The sequence below is a fragment of the Triticum urartu genome, chromosome 7, assembly GCF_003073215.2.
Source record: "Triticum urartu cultivar G1812 chromosome 7, Tu2.1, whole genome shotgun sequence".
Lineage (NCBI taxonomy): Eukaryota > Viridiplantae > Streptophyta > Magnoliopsida > Poales > Poaceae > Triticum > Triticum urartu.
In genome coordinates, this window is record NC_053028.1 from 692057396 (window position 1) to 692078106 (window position 20711).

Below are 20711 nucleotides of genomic sequence, written 5' to 3' on the forward strand. Positions count from 1 at the left end.
AGAACCAGAAACTATGTCCTTTCCGGGACATTGACCTTGATCTGCTTGTGTACATAAGCAACGAAGAGCTAAGGACCTTGACTGAATCCGCAAAGCTAATCGAGCTTGATGATCAGCTTTTACATTGTTGCTTCTGTTGATGTGAGTGATCTTCTTACGACTAAAAGAGGGAGAGGCTTGGATCTCTGCAAGGAGAGGTCTGTTCTCCCAACATCCTGGAGCAGCAAATACCGTTGATGACCTTGCCGCCGAAACTAACACCGAGCAGTCGGTGCAAAAGTGAGGGTTCTGAACCTGCAGAAGATCTGCTAACTTAGTAGCTAGTAGCAGCCCATAAGTCTCAGCCTGGAGGGGTGATGAAACTGGAGGCGAAAGCGCAGAGACGTGTAGTCGTTGGAGGTGCCGATTGTCTTGCATGGTGATGATTACTCCTAAGCCAGCATGGCCCAACTCTGAATCTGTGCGTCTTTCCCAGGCTGCGTCGCAAAAGATGACATTCCCTGTAAGGTTATTACAGTCATGTGTATGCGTGGTTGTTGAAGAAGCCTGCAACTGCTCCTGAGCTTTATCGCTTTCTTGTTGTTGAGCGAAGTTCTTATCTTCTAAATTGGTTGCTTCAATTATTGCATTTGCTGAAGCATACACCTAGGAAGGCTTGCATAATTTGCTGCAAAATAGACAGTCGTTCCGAGCTTTCCAAATACACCACAGAAAAGTATAGAAAGTAGTCAAGTTTATTTTTATATGTTGAGATGTAATCAAAGCACGAATTATATCAGGAATAGAATGATAATTTTTAGCCAGAGGTTCCGTTATAATAAATCAAGGATAGCAAAACCATGCAGCTTTAGAAAAAGGGCAGAGAAACAACATATGCATTTCATCTTCTAATAGTCCACATCTAGAGCAGTTTTCATTGATATGTTTGGAGTACCTACCTGCCCTCTTACCTGTAGGAAGTGCTTTCCTAAGAAGCCTCCAAGCAAATGTCTGAACTCTTGGTGCCATTTGCTTATCCTCCCACACCTGATTAAGAAAGGAAATGACCTGCATAGGAACAATTTTGGGTCTTTGCCTTGGTGAAAGCTGAAGATTGTTGAAGCAATGCTTGTAAGCACTTTTGGAAGAGAATTCAGTAGCGATTTAGAAAAAGCTAGCGATCAGGTTCCTTGTACCGGTAGCTATCAACCAGAATTTTTTTTACGAGGGGAGCTAGTGACCAGATTTGCGTATAGGCTGGTGACCAAGGCGGACGCACCACGAGGTAATTTTTAGTTTTGGGCATTGACAAATTAAAATCAAAGAAACAGGACAAACAAATAGGACAAAAAAAACTTAGATGTGAGATGATATTATCTCACATCTAAATGTGACATAGACGGACCCTTTTAAATAATGTCAATAGTCCTACTGGCCCGCTGCATATTTGAGCGAGACCTCCTCTTTGGCGCATGTAGTACTACTTACCTTCCATGGCGGCGCTAGCCGACTACGCCTGACCAAACACAGGCCGATGGTCGCTTGCTCGCTCGTGTCCATCGCTCGCTTGCTCGCGTCCTAAGCTCACTCAATTTTCTTTTTCTTTTTCATTGGTTCACTTTTTCCCTCAATTTTCTTTTTTATGGTTTGTTGTTCACTGCTGTTTTCTTAAAGTAAAAAAGTTCACGAATTTAAAAAACATCGCTGAAACAAAGTTCACAAATATTATGAAGTGCGTGGACTTGAAAAAAAGTTTACAAATTTGAAAAAAGTTCACGGATTTGAAAAACAAATCGTGAATCTGAAAAAGAGCACCAATTCTGAAAAGTGCATGAATTTGTAATTTTTCATGAAAAATGAAATAAGTTCACGAATTATGAAAAATTTCAAAATGAAAATTTAATAGATTTTCATTTTTTCTTACAAATTTGAAAAAAGTTCATAAAAATTGAAAATATTTTATGCATATGAAAAAAAAATTCACGAATTTGGGAAAAAGTTCATGAATTGAAGAAAAATGTTCACGGATATAAAAATATTAAAAACATTAAGAAAAGTCTGTGATTTGTAAAAAAGTTTGTGAATTTAAAAAAAATGGAAAAATAAAGAGAAAAAAGAAAATACGAAAAAACTAAAGAAAAACCGGTGAAACAAAGTAGAGAAATACAATACGATTGTCACTTCCTGCACAAATTTTCGTAGTTGCTTGGTGCAGTAGAGTACCAAATAACTTGTATATGATACTATTATAGAGTAGAATTATAGATGATCTTATTCATTGTCATGCATGACACAAAGTAACATAACATCTTTTATGATACAGTATCTATCTATCTATATTACTATAACCTTTTTTCTTTTCTTTAATTCTCTGCCACATCAGCCTATTTGTTAATCCCAAGTGCATGATACTGGCTAAGATACCAACACTATGGTCAGGCTTATGGAAGTTATTTTTCTGATCCATTGCCACGACAAAGTCGTCGAGCATGTGTTTTGGTTTTGCAACACTTGCGGGGTAGCATAAATGAGAATTAAGTACCGTCCTGGTGCTTACATTTGTATTTGAGATCTTGATTTGAAGCAAAAACAAGACCACGCTGCCTCAAGCAAGTAAATCACAACAAGAGTCAATTACATTTTGAGATACTTGGAGACATGACTGGCAATAATATAGGCTTGGCCCAAACCAATGGTGTTGCCTGCCCCAAACTCGGCCACTCCCTGCACTGTCCTGGTCTCCATGTCAACGGCGAGCGCCCACGCCGTTTGCTCGTTGTCCCGGTAGTCGATCTTCCCAAGCAAGTAAACGATGCAGTCGTCTCGCAGGCTGCGGACGGGCATGCCAGTGTGGAGCCTCCGCAGGGTCGGCGGAGGTGCCGGGCCGGCGTCGGACCGCACCTTCGGTTCGTAGATCTTGCCCGAGTCGAGCTTGTAGTCCCTGCGCCAAGCCGGCGCCGCCGCTATGGACATCGGGTCGGCGCCGTTGAAAGGCATGCTCCATGTGGCGACCCTCCAGCCGTTTAAGACGACGCGGCCGTCGTCCACGAAGGACCCCGGCACGATGCGGATCTCCAGCTGGGTGAAACCTCATGGAGCCGCCGACGATGGACACGTCGCGGCTGCACTGTGCCCTCGCTGGGCGGCATCAGCGGCGGCAGGCGGACGAGACCACGGACCGTGGGGCTCTCGGCAAGCGCATCGCAGAGGAAGATGCCCCGCTCTAGGCCGACCCACGCCACCACGCCGCGGTCTCCTCCGATGGCGAACGCCCTGTGCGTGCAGTGCTAGTAGTATGGCACGTTCCGCGGCCCCGCCGGCCTCTTGGTGGTCCAGGGCCCGGTCTCGGAGTGGTACATGCAGAGCTCCTGGGGCGTCCTCACGATGGACGCGCAACGGCTCGCGGCGACATCTCGGCGTATTGGGAAACAAACACAAGGCAAAAAATGATTTTCCTGTACTGATAACTGCTGAATTTGACCTATCTGCAAAAGCTTGATCTCTCCAATAACCTGATCCTAGGCTCAATCCCACCAGGGCTCGGCAGCATCCAGAGCATGTGCCTATTCGATCTCAACAACCTCTCTCTTATGGTCCCACCTTCTCTCTACAACTGGTCCTCGCTAAGCATTTGACGTAAGGTCAAATATTTTTTATGCGGAAACATTCCAGATGATATCGGCAACAAGTTCCCCAAACTGAAATATCTTGGCTTGGGTGATAATCACTTCGCAGGAACCACCCCTTCCTCAATATCCAATATATCTTTCCTCGGAACACTTGGCCTCGGGCATAATAGATTTAGTGGGTATGTGCCTCCCACATTTGAGAATCTAAGAGACCTCTCGAGTATCTAGACTTCATTGACAATAAGCTTGAAACAAATGACAACAAGGGGTGGGAATTGATCACCTCTTTGGCAGATGCAGAGGCCGGGGGTCATCCTTCTTTAAAAAAAAAAAATCTAGAGTGGTTGACACTAGGAGGCTACTCTTTCGGTGGAAAATTGCCTGGATCTATTGTGAATAAGTTCTTTGGTAATATTCATGGTGCCCTTGGTAATATTGGAAACCTGCAGGAACTGTACCTAGCACACAACAACTTAACATGGTAATATCGACAATTCTACAGAATCTGCAACATTGTCCAATTAGATGTATCCTTCAGTAGTTTGCAAGGTGAGGTGCCACACGGAAGTGTTTTTAGAAACATTACTTACATAGCAGTTGCTAGAAATATCAATTTGTGTGGTGGCGCACCTCGGTTTCACTTGGCTCCATGCTCCACTTGACCCTTAAACAAGAACAAAAAAAGGTTGCCAAAGTCTCTTTTAATTTTTTTAGCAATAGCTAGAGCAATCTTGCTGTCACTTCCAGTTATTCTTCATGAAAGAATCCATAACAAGCGCTATTTATATGAACTAATGGGTTTTCAGAAGCTAGTATGCTTGGGAGAGGAAGTTACAGTGCAGTTTATAAGTGTATTTGATCTTCAGCAACTCGGATCTTACAAGAGTTTTCAGGTTGAATGTGAGGCCATGAGAAGGATATGGGACCATTATCTAATAAAGATCATAACATGTTGCTCAAGTTTTGATACTGAAGGTCGAGAGTTTAAGGCAATGGTTTTGAGTTTATGTCTAATGGTACTTAGATGGTTGGATTCAACCGAAGTGTCAAAAACTAACTAGAAGCAACACGTTCAGCCTTGCTCACAGGCTGGATATTGCTGGCGATATCATGGATGCAGTTGAACATCATCACCTCCTCTGTCAACCACATGTAATCCATTGTGATCTTAAGCCAAGCAATTCTTCTTGCGGAAGACATGAGCGCCCGAGTTGGAGACATCGGCTTATCAAGGATCCTTCATGAAATTACAAGGAAGGGATGCAAGTTTCATATAGCTCGACCGGTATTAGAGGTTTCATAGGCTATGTTGGTCTAGGTGATTGAAACACTTATAATATCATCTTTTACTTTTCATTCAAATATGGCATGGTACCACATAACTTTTTGCATAACTCCAGAGTATAGGGAAGGCATTTTGATCTGAACACCTGGTGATATTTATAGTTTTGGCATATTGCTGCTTGAGATGTTTGCTGGGAGAAGCCCAACAGATGACACATCCACGGATTCACTTGCACCTGGTGATATTTATAGTTTCGGCATACTGCTGCTTGAGATGTTTGCCACAAGAAGCCCAACAGATAACACATTCAGGGATTTGCTTGATCTGCATAAGTATGCCAATAATGCTCTTCTAGATAGAACCTTGGTGATAGTTGACCTGACAGTTTGGCTGCATAGAGAACCAAAGGATAGCGTTACAGGTAGTGGAATCTAGGAATGTTCTGTATCTGTCTTTAGGCTTGGCATATCCTACTCAAAGACATGGCCAACGGGCATTAGTACGAGATACAACGGTAGAGATGCACACCTCCTGTTTGCTGATGAGCATAACATGGAGGAAAAGATGAGCCTCGACTCGAGACAATCGAGCTGAAATGATATGATCCTGCAATAATGGAAGTTGCATAGCAGCTAGCACTTGTTATCGGAGCTATTTTATTTGCAGCCGTATCAGATAATAAATGTAAGACGTAAAATTGTGGTGTTGTACAATACTCCCTCCGTTCCATAACGTAGTGTGTATAGATTTTCTGAAAAAGCAAAATTAAGCAAAATTTGACCATGTTTGCAGAGAAAACTATTTATACAATATGAAAATATAATTGATGATGTATCCAAAGATATACATTTGGTATTTTTAGTGTACATATTTTTGCCTATAGACATGGTCAAAGTTTGTAATATTTGGCTTTTGAAAAAAAATATGCACTACATTATGGAATAGAGGAAGTAGCACTATAGTAATAACCGTTGTCAGCATATTATATGGCTTCACTCTCCCTCCGTCCCTCCCTCTCCCTCTCCCTGTCTGCTAAGGGCATCTACAACGCAGGTGCTAAGACCAGGCGCTAGGTTTCAATTCCTGTCCGTTTTGATTAAATCCCGATCAATCCCAGGATTCTGCCTGGCATCGATGCCAAGGCAGTCGTCGGGCGCCTGGTCTCCTTTTCGCTCGCATGGCCCTTTCTAACCAGCGCTACAAATCCTCCGCTGAGTACGGTAGCGCTCAAATAGGCGCTCATGCGTTGCCCCAAGAGACTCCTCCATCGATGCTTCTTCTTTAAATACTTTTTTAATGTTCTAAACGCCCACACAAGCGCCTCTCCATTGTAGATGCCCTAGGCCTACAACTAAACTTGATATACTCCACAAATCTTTTCAGGATATTTTGATAGACTTGTGCATTGTGATAACTAAAGATAGACACAAACCCATATAAACACGCTAGCACATCTAAGTGGCACACAAATTATACCATACGTGAACGTCAATATGCTATGTTTTTTATATTAATTGCTGACATATAGATAATCTATTCAACAAAATGTCCGTAGCTAGTTTATACAAAATAACAATATAATAATGAAAAATTGAACCCCCTCACATTATTTTTATATGATAACAAAAAGACTTTTATGATATATAGTTGTAAGGATTTTAAGTTGTATGAATAAAAAATGTAAGACTTACTGACTGAATGGTTTATAAATAAGTAAAAATATTTGATATAAATGATCTTTTTAGAATGTTTATTATTAATTTAATCACAAATAATAATACAAAAAGAATTTATACATGATGGAAAATAAGTTAGAGCAAATCCTAATCCATCTAAATAATTGTTAATTAAAAACCGATGACAAGACACATGGGTGAAGCTATGCTCCGGATGCCTGAAGACATGATGTAAGTCTAAAAGTTTTATAAACTTACATAGTAAATTTTAATTTGTTCTGCGTGAAAAATAATTTATGACTTAACATCTAGCATTCAACGGAGATTTCTAAAATACTCAGAACACTATCTAGTCCAAGGAAAACTAATTATTTTTTAGCGATTAACTGTCCAACCCGATAGGAGAAAGCAACATTGCCAAATCTTTTTTCTATTAATTGTAATATTGATACATTATTAATAAATTTTCAATAGATTTTATGTTATAAGAATATAAGATAAATATTATTTTTTTAGTAACCATCAAATCAACTTAGGAAATTAGAACAACTTAACAAAAAAGTAGCTTAAATTTGTTGGCAATTGGTCACTGGATCTAAACCATATAGTAATGGGGCAACGGAACTAGATTTTTTTTCCATGCATCTGAACGTGAAGCAATTTATTTCTGAGTTTTGGCCCGCGGTTTACTCAAATCTTAGCTCCAAACTAACATGACACTCCATGTAAAATCAATATTTTATTATCTTAAATTGAGAGGAGCCTGCCAAGGAGATCAACACGATTCAAAATCTTAAAGATAGGTGAACCTAATCGAGCGGACGACGACAGCCACGTCCCGGCTGCCATGTGGGTCGCCGGTCTCGAACCCCCTTACTGGGAGGCATCGGCGGCAGCAGGCTGATGGGGCCGTGGATCATGGGGCTCCCAGAGAGCATGTCACAGAAGAGGATGCGATGCTCGAGCCGACCCACGCCACCACGCCTCGGTCTCCTTCGATGGCGATCACCCCATATGGATTGTGTTGATGCATCCATGGCTAAGATCGAGAAGGATGGATGGCTGGGTGCGTGTGCGTGTGTCGATGACTGATCTTCAGGTTAGATAAGATGAGAGGAGGCAAAAGGAATCGTGCCCGAGTCGGATTTGAAAAACAAAATTCGACACAACACAAGCACAAAATTCTAACCATAAGAAAAACTCTGACCACTTGTATTTATAGAACTTTGACGGTTGTATTACAATTTTTTTTTTGTGATATGCTTGTATTAGATTTGTGCCGCAGCATTGACGGACCTCATTTCCTTGTATTCCAGATCCAAACAAGGCAACTTGAGAACCACTAGCAAACTAAAATTTTCAGATGGTCAACTGGTCTGCCCCTAGTGTTTTTCATACATATAGATGCAGATCACTGTACTGATTCCTCGCTTTGTTTTTTTTCTTTCTATTTTTGGCCATCTCGCTGCTTATTTTCACATAGCATATTGTTTCAGAAGCCTGACAGTCGACTCTAGGGATTCCCAGGATTTGCATAAATTTCGCCGAGGATGCTCATCGACGGAATCTTGGAGATAACTGACTCAACTATGTGGCTACTCAGTCAGTATCTTGGGACGGCTGGCCACCTTCCATAGTGTGATCTTGTCCATGACAAGATGGAAAAACTGAATTTACCGAAGAAACTCTGCTATGGAAAATCCTCTCGTTTCTTTCTTTCCACCAAATAGATTGCACCAACCTTTCTTTCTTGTTGGGGATGACAGAGTTACCTGCGTTGGTCGCCCAAGGTTGCTGGTAGCCTACAATGGTTTAGCATGAGCCCTCAAAGACACCTAGCCAGCAAGTGCGAAGCATCTTCAGGCGCCCAACGACAAAAGATGCCGAGAAGCAGGTCGACAACATCCCTCCAACTGCAAGGCGTAGGCGGAGTAGCGGACGCCGAGGAGAGCACGCCATTTGCAGTCCATTTCCAGGAAACACAATCCTGGCTGCCCTTGGACCAACTGAACCCGGGATATGCATTCACGCATCATTCCACGCCTTGGTAAACTGAACAGTGGTAGTAGTCCAGGTAGGTGTCTGATCCATCGTCCATCCAGCAATTCTTTTTGGTGCATAATTTGATCAAGTTCTGGTGCGCCGACATTTAACCACCGCTCAAGCCAGAACCTTGCATCAATATTATCCACATAAGAAACTGTCACATAAAGAAGTTACAGATAGGAAATGCATCAATATTACCCAGATAGGAGGCTACGCAACATTTTCCGAAAGCAGCAGCACTAGATCAGGAACTCAGCTACAGATTAGCCTCCATACACAAAACTGAAAGATGCATCCACTGGCGTAACCGTTGCTATAAAGGGGAACAAGACTGGTACAGTGGTAGCGATCAATACCAATACCATAGCAATATACCATAACAAGTCTGTCTATCTTATCTGTGAGGCTGATTTCATTTCATTTTATTATTCATCTGTGAGAGAGCTTACTCGTGGAACATGTCATGGACGCAGACACACTGCTAAAACGGTCGTGTTTATGTAATCGCCATAGGTTACTCTGAATTTTATTTCTTATTTTTTCAAGCTTCTGTGCCGCTGACTGAACATTTTCTGATGGTCATGGACCGATTGACTGATAAAGCCTTCAGTTATGTGAGAGTGTGAGGATCTGGCTGGGAAACATGAGAGCAGTGCAACCCACAGTCCTGCTAAATATGGAATGTGTCTGGGATGGGTGCTGCATTTTGCCCATTTTCTTCCATTCAAATTGCCTCTTGTTTGAACTAAAAATCCAGGAGGAAAATAATTATCAAATCAAAATTTCAAAAAGTAGAAAATAATAATCAAGTCAAGTAATAAAGCAAGATCACTAAATTTTACATTTTTGATTTGGTAGGGGCCGCGCGAACGCGTACCTCCTCTACCACAAATTATGACGTCCATTCTCCCACTTGGGAAGATGGTAGATCAACACACTCACCAAATGCAATGCGAGCCATTGATCTAGGCCACGACCCTTCTTGATCAACCGTCGACCCCGTCCAGGTAAGTATGTTGCAATGTCGCACCTAGGGGTCTTAATGTAGCCAGCCCTCCTCCTCTAATCTTCTTGTGGCGTCGATGTGGTACTAAACAAGACAAGATGCTGCTGCTGCAGCTTACGGGCTGCTGGGACGTGGGCCTGTTTCGTGTTGGACTTGTGGCTACTGATGGGCTCCTGAGGGCTAGGCCCAGTTCTAAAAAAAAAGGAACTTGAAAATAAAGAAAAACTTGCTCGTTGACTGGTGGTTGCTCTGCTGCCAATGATACTCAATAATCCGATCGCGTTCTTTTTTGTTTTCCTTTTTGCGAGGCAGAATTCGATCCGTGTTCGCATGGTGTATTGGCTAGCTGAGCTGGTTAACAGTTTCCCATGACGATGCACTGATTGACTGATGGAACCTTCAATTATGTGAGAGTGTGAGTGATCTGGCTTAGAAATTCGGGAACAGTGCAGCCCATTGTTATGGCCCTCCGAAGAAGATATGTTTTTCATCGCAAAAAAAGAAAAGAAAAAAGAAGATATGTTTTGCAGCCGAATCTCCTAGTTCGGCATATATTCCCTTATTGATTGACCAGTGAAAAGATACTTCTCAAGTTACAACTCCATGATCGGCAGTGATATAAGCTGGTAACTTATTAGTTTCTAATACCTCATTATTTGATCGACTAAATAATTATGTTGATCTCATTTGTATTGAAACACGTTCACATATGTGTAAAGGCGATATTTGAAGTTTGAATCATGCTATCAGCTTGGACATAGCACCTATGACCGCTAAGTAACTAGTCATACTGTCATAGTCCCCAAGGATTTGTTGGGAGAGGGGTATTTCAAGCCCTAGGGGTACTGGATTACATGAGCCAATTTCCTTGAATTGTCTTCCAGTCAAAGTCCTCTTTCTACTGAAGTACTTTTTTAGTGGGCACGGATGGTAATATTGTAAATTAATAGTCGTTTACAATCAACTAATAATCCAATTGTTTAGAACACATGGTATTTAAAAATTAACGATTACAATTAATCTAGAGGTAATTACACCCGAAGTCATAGAACTTGCATGTGATGGTCAGTTTGGTGCACAAACTTGTAAAATACGTGTTTCTGGTCATCAAACTTGCACGAGCGTTCATATACGGTCACATTTCATGTACACGTGTATCCATGGCCTATGTGGCATTCCAGTGTGGCCAGGGCCCATGTCATCCGCTGTAGCATGTAGATCTGCAGAGAAGCCTTTGGCTTTTTTTATTTTCGTATTAAGCCCCTAAAAATAAAATGAGAAAAACAAGCGATATGGGGTTTTGAAGCTGCAACGTGCCCTAGTAGTCTCACGTGGACAACCACCAGACTACTGATCATTCATGTCTATATAGCACGACTAATTTCTGTATCATATAAACATTGACTGAAAATAAATTTTACAAGAAATGTAACACGGAAAAAATGAGCACCGTGGCTCGACCATGTGACCTTGTGGTCAAGGTTAACTAAGATTACCACCGACAACACAACACGTCCAGATGTAAGAAAACAATTTATATTCTTGTGTTTGTGACATTCAAAAAATATTTATGTGTTACAAAAAAAGGTATGCGACATTTTAAAAAGTTTCAAAAACTTGTATTTAAAAAAATGTTAATCAACACAACATGTCCAGATTAACATTTTTTCAAATACAGGTTTTGAAACTTATGTGTATGGAAACATATACTCCATATGATACACATATGTTTTGATGTTTTAAATACTCCAGTATACATCTATGTTATGATACACACATATATATATTTTAAATACTCCGGTATACATCTATGTTTGGAGTATTTAAAAAATATGCTTAATACTTTTTAAACATATGATTAACATTTTTTTCAAATACAAGTTTTGAAACTTTTTTCAACTATGTTTTTAACATTTTCGGATGGTACCAAACATTTTTAAGCTACACAAACAATTTTATACATTGTATAGGCATTTAAAAAATGTCATGACCAGTTTTTTTGGAATGCACGAACATTTTAAAAATGCAAAGTATCATTTTTAATTACACAAATGTGGTTTACAATGTTTAAACATTTTTTTAAATGTCACACACCTTTTTTTTGTAACACATAAACATTTATTAAATATCACAAACACAAGAATATTTTTTTTCTTACATAGAACAAGAAGGAATAACAACATGAAAAATATTTATCCCATTTGGATATGTTGTGTTTTCAAAACCCGGTGGTAATCTTAGTTAACATTGACCACGAGGTCACATAGTCGAGCCACGGTGCTTCCTTTTTTGGGGTTACATTTCTTGTAAAATTGATTTTTCAGCCGTGTTTATATGATACAAAAATTATTTGTGCTACCTAGACATGAATGATCATCGGTTTGGTGGTTGTTAACCCGAGCCTAGTAGGGGCACGTCCCTAGTTCGTAACCGAACCGTCCCTTGTTTTTCCATTTCATTTTAGGGGCTTTATACGTAAATAAAAAATCATTTTATTTTAGGGGCTTAATAAGTTAAAAAATAGGTGCATAATATGTAAATAAAGAAAAAGCATGCAGATCTACCATGCGTCGCGGGGTTACGGTGGGCCCTGGCCATGCTGGCATGCCACATAGGCCACAGATACGTCTGCGTATATGAAATGTGACCGTATATGAACGTTTGTGCAAGTTTGATGACCAGAAACACGTATTTTACAAGTTTGTACACCAAACTGACCGTCGCGTGCAAGTTCTATGACTCCTGATGTATTTACCTCATTAATCTATCATCCTCGGTCTTTGGATGATAGATGGCTGGAATTAGTTTAGGCAAGGCAACATCTTAGTTTCTTGGAACATCATAATTGCTGGAACATCATATTGTGGATACAGAAAACTCAAATTTCAGTTACATAGACAACACCTTGATCCAGTGTTTCATTCCAAACATCAAACTATTCACGCCTTTTTACAAACATCTTGACAGTCTTTTGTTCCAAATGGTCCATAGGGCAATTTCGGGGATGTTCAGCCTGGACCCGCAAAAAGTCTACAAACCATGTCAACACCGGCTTGTCGAATGAGGCTTAAGGAGAAGTATGAAATATTTAACCATGATAAAACAAGCAACGTGGATTTGACGGCGCGAGAATAATTCAAGGACAACATTTAAACCTCATACGCTTTTCAATTGTTCTCTTAGGTACACCTAAACTAGATAAACCTACTCTGCAAACCTATTTTATGATATTTGTCTTGGACTTGTACGTTGTCAAAAAATCTTGATCATGATATTTAAAGATACTAAAAACAGACACAAAACATATAAACACACCATCGTGCATCTAAGTGGCACAAATTACAGCTTAGGTGAATGTGATTTGGCCAAGATTTAGATTAATTCAATGAATTTTTTTAAAACAAATTTACAAAAACATGAAGAAGAAATGGAGTTCCACCATTCTACTGTTGTATGTGTACCGATAAGAGTTTGACATGTATACATAATGATCAATTTTGAGCTATAATATAAATATATGTGTGAAATGTTGTCACATATATTTAATAACTTGCCAAGATTGTAAGGTGTATCAACGGAAACATAAGGCTAGTGATAGTATAAAATAAGTAAAAATATTTAGTATAATATGCTCCTCCGCTTCCAACTTCCTCTCTTCGGCCGCAATCTTTGACCTGCATTTCTTCTCTTCCAACTCATCTTGTCGCCTTTTTTTTTCTTTCGTTCGCCCTCCAAGGCTTTCTTGGTCTTTGTATGTGTCGCTGAGTGCTCCTCTTTTATGTCCCTCTTTTGCATATTATCATTTGTTCTTTTGTTGGGACTTTTATCGTCCTTGTCAACACCTTCAATAGGTGTAATTAACCTTAATCTCTTTGGTGTGGTCTTTGAGTTTCTCCTAATCCACTTCTTATTGCTAGAGATTTTTTTGTAGCAATGAAATAATGTGAAAGACTTCTGACCAAAGTTCTTGTTTTATTTCTTGAAAAGATCTTGGATGATAGGCCCATACTCTTTTTCACACTGCTCGGTGGCGCATGGTTGACTTAGATCACAACTAGACCATCGGTTGCATTGACCTTCAATGGTACCCCAATGGTGTCGAACAGAGCCTTGGATGTGACCTGAAGTGGCATCCACGGTGTTGTTTGATGACTTCTTTTTTGGGTCAAAAGTTGCCACGGTATTTGCACTGAAGTTGCAATGATATGTTTCGACTATTTTTATTCTAAGTTTAAAGTAAAATTTAACATGTTACAAAATAAATGAATTTTGCCATGTACGAAAAAGGTAAAATTGTCGTGATGTGTAGACTACACTTGCCCTAATCTCATAAAAGCTACAAATTGACATGGTTTATAATTAAAAAAATCATCATCAATTATTAAAACAATATCATGGTCAATAACTAAAAGTTGACATTAACCGTAAACTATAATTGCCATGGTGAATTACTCAAATTTGTCATGATCCATGCACTAATTTTGTCATGGTTCATAGAAAAATAATAATAGGGATGGCCAAAGTACTAAAATTCCATGGTGGATTACTCAAATTTGCCATGACCCATGCACTAAATTTGCCATGGTTCATACCAAAAAATTGACTATCATGGCCAAAAAACAAAAATTGCAATGGTCAAAATAATAAAATTGCCGTGATGAGCTACTAAACATTTCAGTGATCCATGAAGTACACCTGTTTATTTGCCATCGCAAGAACACATCTTAAATTGCCATGAAAAAAATATATTTGCATTGGACAAAAAAGGGAAAAGAGTTCGCCATGGGTGATAGGTGTGTATAGTAGATTTGCCATGGACAGAAAAAAGAGTCGCCGCGGGCGCAACACCACATTGCCGACCTCTCCACCCGACCCACAACCCCTCTCCCCCTGCCACCACACGTCGAGACACACCTAAGAATCTCCTTGACGCATTTCTCCCCCCTCCCCCGGATATCTGCTCGGGGTCCACGGGTCATCACCGTAGCTCACCAGGACCCTCGCCCGATGAGTGTAAAGTAGTTGAAATGCAATGGTAGCTTCAAAACTAGGAGAAAAGATAGTTGAAACAACAGATGGTAACTGTAGTGTAAACACCATGGCAATTTTTGTGCTATAGACATGGTAACGTTTGCCCCCAAAAAAGTTGGCGAAGCATACCAATATGTGATCTAATTTTGAAGATCTCATCGCGGTGAATTAAAAGGTGAAAAAAGAAATTTAATCAGCTTTTTATTTAAGAGATAAACCATTTTAAAGTTTGAAAGAACAAAAGGATTCATGCTGCCATCATCTGTTTCTTCTTTATATGCATGCATATGTGAACGGGAAGGGAAAACGTGTGGCACGAATCCATAGAGCATCTACAATCGGGCATCCCAAACCCTCCTCAAATGTCCGGGCGTGCTGCCCGGTCACTGACCGGTCACGGAATTTTTGACCCAGCCCGTCGTCCCAAACGGGCCTCAAACGCTCGGACTGATCTGCATCCCTCATATCAAGCCCAAATATGGGGCGGATATGGGGGCCCATGGGCACGCCCGGACGCTCTCGCCACGTCGTATACGGCCCACACTGGCCCATCCGACCCCACATATATTACTCCCCATCTGCTGGTCGGACCAAACCCTAGCCACGTGACTCCACTCCCCTCCTCCACCCAAGCTCATCTCCGGCGGCGTCCGACCATCTCTGGCATGGTGGGCGGCGGATCCGAGTCCTTCACCTCCATATCCGCCAACCCCGAGCTCATCCCACGTGGCCCCAAGGAGGATATGGTCGTCCGGCTTGCGCTCCGCCGCTCTCGGGAGGAGGCCCGTGCACGCCGGCGCTCAGACTCCTTCTGTCGGGAATCCATTACGTCCGCCCAAATGGCGCATGAATCCAATGCTAGGGCAGTTGCCGCGGCCTCACCAAAGGCGGTGCGGTCCGTCTGACGTTCGAACGTGGTGGCGGACATGCAACCCCTCTGTTGGCACACCGAGGCCATGGATGCATCATGGGTGTTGTCCGACACAAACATGAATGGCACGGCATGCCCGCCGTGCGTGGCAGCGGGCGCTGGAGGTGGCGGCAGCGCTCGCGCCGGTGGGCGTTGGCGAGGTGGAGTCGCATTCTCCGGCGCCCTGTATGGTGCACCACTCCGGGTGCCGCAAACCACGTCATGGTGGATGTCGACGGCTCGTCTCATGATGGATCCATCATCGATCTGACGTCCACCGGCACCCAACGGGTTTCGGGCTCCGACAAGGAATAGTATAGGGCATGTGAGACGACGACGCCTTGAGTCCCCTCAGCCGGCTCGTGTCCACTGCCCTACTCTACATTGCCGGCGACCGGACCAATACTCTGGGGAGCACAGCCGGCCATAGGGCATGGCCACGGCGAGTCGCCGACCGGACGAGCTCCGCTTAAAAATCACTATGTTGCATGTAATAATATGGATTTGAGGTTTCTAATTTGAGGTATCTGAATGTGAATTGCATTATCTGAGGCTTGACCGATGAGTGTCCACGAACGCACCCGGACGCGGAGTGGTTGTAGATGCTCTTAGGTGCCACACGTGTGGGTGCTGGTTTTTGTTTCAATATTCATATGCTAATTGATCCAATGGTGATTAAGGCGTTTGGACCGAGTGCCTTCGTGCGATACATGTGGCACTTATCATATTTATTTTTTGCCCAGCTACAACACATTTATTTACTCTATTATAATCTATTAAATTTCAAAAGGAAGTTGAAAGTTGGAGGAAAAAGTTTGTTCTACATCTCTATGATAGGGGCTGAAGTGGTCCTACACTTTTGTAAGCGAAATATGCTGATTTTTGGTAATATTCTTCTTCATCTATTCAAAGGATAGCACTTGCCTGTTTGGAAATTTTTCGCATTGGATTTGTCTTGAAGATTTCCTTTTGTGGTATGCCCTTTTCTGTTATGGTTTTATAACATATTGTAATTGAGAATTGTAACAAAAAAATTGCATTGGACAACGCTAAAAAAACTTGACAAAAACATAATCGATCAAACTACTCATAGGCCACATATCAAAGTTTGGCATGCCCCCTATTTCTCAGATTGTGTTTAGTTGATGACTAACTTTGGCACGACTGTTCTTAGGCAAAGTGTGGCGAACAAAATGTTCACCACAAGATTTGGCAAGAATTATAGTATTAATTAGCATGTGAACTATACAGTTAAGGAATTGTGGCAAAGCCACAACTATAACAATGAACCAAACACATGTCTGAGGTGTTATGGCATGAAAACCTTAGGCTACAAACCAAAAATTGCCCTCCAAACAACTCAAGAAACCATGAATGAAGTACAAATATTTTCCATTTTATTCCACTGTCAAATTTTCAACAGACTAATAAATAAGTTTGGAAAATACATATATCGGAATGTCAATATGATCTATCCGGCAGTTCCCAAAAGGGTACATAAGCATTACAGTGAGTCCGTTATTTTTTCCCACCAGTGTCAACAACATGAGCTACAAATCAGTACAGGAGGAAAAACACTGCATCCCAGAGACAAGTTTACCACCTTTCATGGACAATGCCTCCATATCAAACTGAGCAACCTACCATAACAGGAGTCGTATGGCATGAAAATGCATTTTGAATGTTTGGCTGGGCATCTGCCCTGTGGCAAAAACCCTTGTGGGTGGGCTGGTGCTGGAGTTTTTGGTTGAATGATCACGAGCTTCTGCAAATGGGGCTGTAGAAACTGTAATAGGGAACGAAATATCAATTATGTTTCCAAAGGACCACCAGGAACTAGAACACACACTCCAAGCTCTAATCAAGCGTAGAACTGTTTGTTCAAGAAAATACATTATCATCTCATGTACTTCTTGTTACATAGAAACAAAAATTGCAAATATACATCAATAACGGAAAAAAATACATCCAAAAAAACTGGATTGATTTCCGTTCAAACAAAAACACGCAGGAAAAACCTAACTGATTGTCTGCAAATCATAACGAAAAATAAAAGATGTGACAGAAAGACTCAAATTTTAGGTTACTTCTCTATATACTTTGTGTGGAAACAACTCTGCAACTAATCCATGCCAATATCCAGCTCACATTTCTGGCATATATTAGATCCTTCAAGCTAATCAACTTGGTGGTGTCTTCTTTGCTTCAAGATCCTTCACAATATTAGTAAGAGATCTTGCATCCCGAGCTTTAGCCAGTTTACCACGATCTTCAGACTGCAGAAAGTACAGATCATTTTAGTAATAACACATGTTCAGTCTATTCATTTGTTTCGAAGATATATATTTATTTATGACAATACAAAATGCAAATAAGAGGGTAGTGAAGAAAGATATGTTACACTTTGCAAATTGCAAGATCAAAAGCCTAACCTTCTCCAGCTCTAGAGCACGGTCGTTCAGCTGATCACCCGTCAAACCTTTCTTGTGAATCACCTGAAGGACCTTAAGCAGGTGCTGCTGGAGACTCTCTGAACAGTGCTCCTCGAGGTTATGTTCAGGGAACGAAGAATCACAGCCAAAAGGGCACTTCATGGGCCTCATGGGGCAGACAGTAACACAATGTCTATCCATATCACGCCTCAGAAGCCGTTTCTCGCAGTTCTGCTCGCACTGAAGGATCTTGAAGAGACAAGCTGCATCATGATTCTGCATGCACCGGACAGAAACTTTCGCTCGGCATCCATCGTTTGGGCAAGTGACAGGCCTGAAGCTACACTGTGCCTTGTGATCAGCAAGACGTTCCTCGTTTTCATATTTCTCAGGGCAGTGGAACTTAGTTTTAATGTCCACATTCTTGAGGAGGACCTCGGCGATCCCTTCTCTCCTTTCTAGTGGCCAGAAGCGGGTCATATCCATTTCCTGGACAAAATCATCGATCTTATCTTCGCGGCTGTCGCTCAATAACCACCCAGAGACATGGCCAATGATGTTCCTCTTCGTGCGACTGAAATCATCCATGAAGATTGATATGACCTCATAAGGGTCATCTGGCATTTGATTCTCAGCGTTTTGTTCCACCTCCGATTCAATGAGAGTATCAGCTATGAACGTTTCACTTCTTTGTGTAACGTAGTCCACCATTTCTTGCCTGAGGTCAACAGCAACAACAGACGGGCTCCTGAACAGATCACCCGTCGTACCGTCGACACAGACCGCAGCCAAACCAGGGAGCAAGAATTGCGCTAGTTTGTGCATTGCTTCGGAATCACAATATGGGCACTGGAGAAGCTGACCTTCATCCCTCACCGGTCCACGATTGGCAACTGGAAGATCCATTTCACCCTTAGATCCAACACCTGCAAACATATAACTTGGAGTCACCATCAGTGACTTAAAGTTGATAAACAACGTTCGTCATTCTGATATGTGTTGCTGACCTTCATCCTTGGTTGGTCCAGGATCGGCAACTGGAGGGTCCATTTCAACCTGTGATCAAACACCTATAGATGCGTGACAAGCAACATAGTCAGGACCAGGATCAACTAATCATGCATAATGGAACAGGGGACGTGATCTCCCTGTTACTCTAAAAAGAAAAGAAAAGGGCGATGATCAAGACGAGAGAAGCTTAAAATTCTAAGATGCATTTGACATTCTGATCTGGAGGCCCTGGCACCGCCGCTGGATGGTACTATTTCTACCCAGGAATTGTGAATAAACATCTAAAAAAAGAAAAGGAAAAAATGTGAACAGAACCCGGTCAGGTAGTACTGAAGTTGCAAAACGGGGGCATGGGATGGGATGGCGTCGACTGGGATTGATTGATCTTCGAAGGAAAACAGATTTAATTGTTCACAGCAGAGAGAACAAGAGAGCGAATCGAACGAACAGCGATCCAAGCAAGACAGATTTCCTTACCAGCAAAGAGGGATTGGGTCCAGATGGATCGAGAGACTGCTCTGCTCTGGGTAAAACTGACAGAGATGAGGGGAATGACAGTGTTTAGAATGCTCCTATAATTAGCCAGCAAGGGACTGACCCCTCTATCTATTATTAAACTGACTGAGAGGGGGAAAAGAGGCAACGTTCAGAATGTTCTATAATTAGGAAAACAGTTATTAACTCTGATAAATGCTACACCACTCACTCAGTCATTCAGTCAGCACAATAGCAGGAATAGAATGCACAAGCCCATCCCTGCTGAAGCCATGGACACACAACTTCATGACAAGTTCGTGTACGAGCCACTCTATTCGCCACGCGATAAAAACATAGCAACTTTTTGTAGATACTACAAGGTATTGCAATGCAGACAAGTATACTGAAACAATGTGATACTAAAACAAGAGCAGGATATGCTGTAAAAAGAAAAAGAAAGAAGCAAGGGTACCCTAGCTTGACAAACTACTAGAAGATGGGCTAAGACCGTGCCTATACTCAAATGCGGAAGGATCTGGCCCCAGTTGAGATGGAACTTTTTCAGGAACGGGGAATGGCGGTTTTCATGTATCGCATGTTCAGGATATGGGGAGTTTGGGATAAAAAGCTGAAACCGGACCATGAACATCCTAGCTAGCAATGGGGGGATCATAATGCTCGGAAATACAAATCGCCGCATCGGTGGTTGCTGGGCGTATGGATTAACGCGATTACAGAGGCCGAACCTGTGGCGGCGGCGGCGGCGGCGGTGGGGGCGGGGGCGGCGGCGGCCGAGGAATCGGCGGGAGAGAAAGGGGTCCTGGGCGACGATGTTGACCTGGAGTTCACCGCTCCGACGTCGGTCCGAGGCTCGAGAGAGGCGTCGGGGGAAGGGGAGGCCCGGCGGCGGCACGGTGGAGGGAGCGGTGGACGGCGGAGGAGTGGAGTTGGACGGGAGAGGAAGAGAGGGGCCCTCGCAGATCTGCTTTCTTTGTTGTTCGGAGACCTTTTCAAATTGTTGTTTTCATTAGGGAAAAACGCATTTCATTCTTATTTCGGTTTATGCAGCTGAGGTAGCTGGTGTGTACATAAAGACAGCGAATTCAGAAATATATTCTTTTTTACATATGCAATGAACTCAATGTTACGTGCATGAGCGTAGTTTGATTCGGTAAAGAGGTATGCCAGAAGAAACGTCTCTGGAGGCCACTCCTCAAGCAACCCTTCTA

At 42.0% G+C, this 20711-nt stretch overlaps 1 protein-coding gene and 1 non-coding gene across 2 annotated transcripts; both read right to left on the reverse strand.

Moving 5' to 3' along the window:
• Positions 1–9469: 9469 nt before the first annotated feature.
• Positions 9470–9630, reverse strand: LOC125526201. Its single transcript, XR_007291617.1, has one exon. It is a non-coding gene; the product is annotated as a U1 spliceosomal RNA (small nuclear RNA).
• Positions 9631–17397: 7767 nt separating this feature from the next.
• On the reverse strand, positions 17398–20490 carry LOC125521926. Its single transcript, XM_048686989.1, has 4 exons — positions 20229–20490; positions 19002–19064; positions 17995–18920; positions 17398–17838 (listed from the first exon to the last, which is right to left on the reverse strand). The coding sequence occupies exons 2-4, from the start codon at positions 19042–19044 to the stop codon at positions 17743–17745; spliced, it is 1065 nt and encodes a 354-aa protein (XP_048542946.1). The 5' UTR covers positions 19045–19064; positions 20229–20490; the 3' UTR covers positions 17398–17742.
• Positions 20491–20711: the final 221 nt, after the last annotated feature.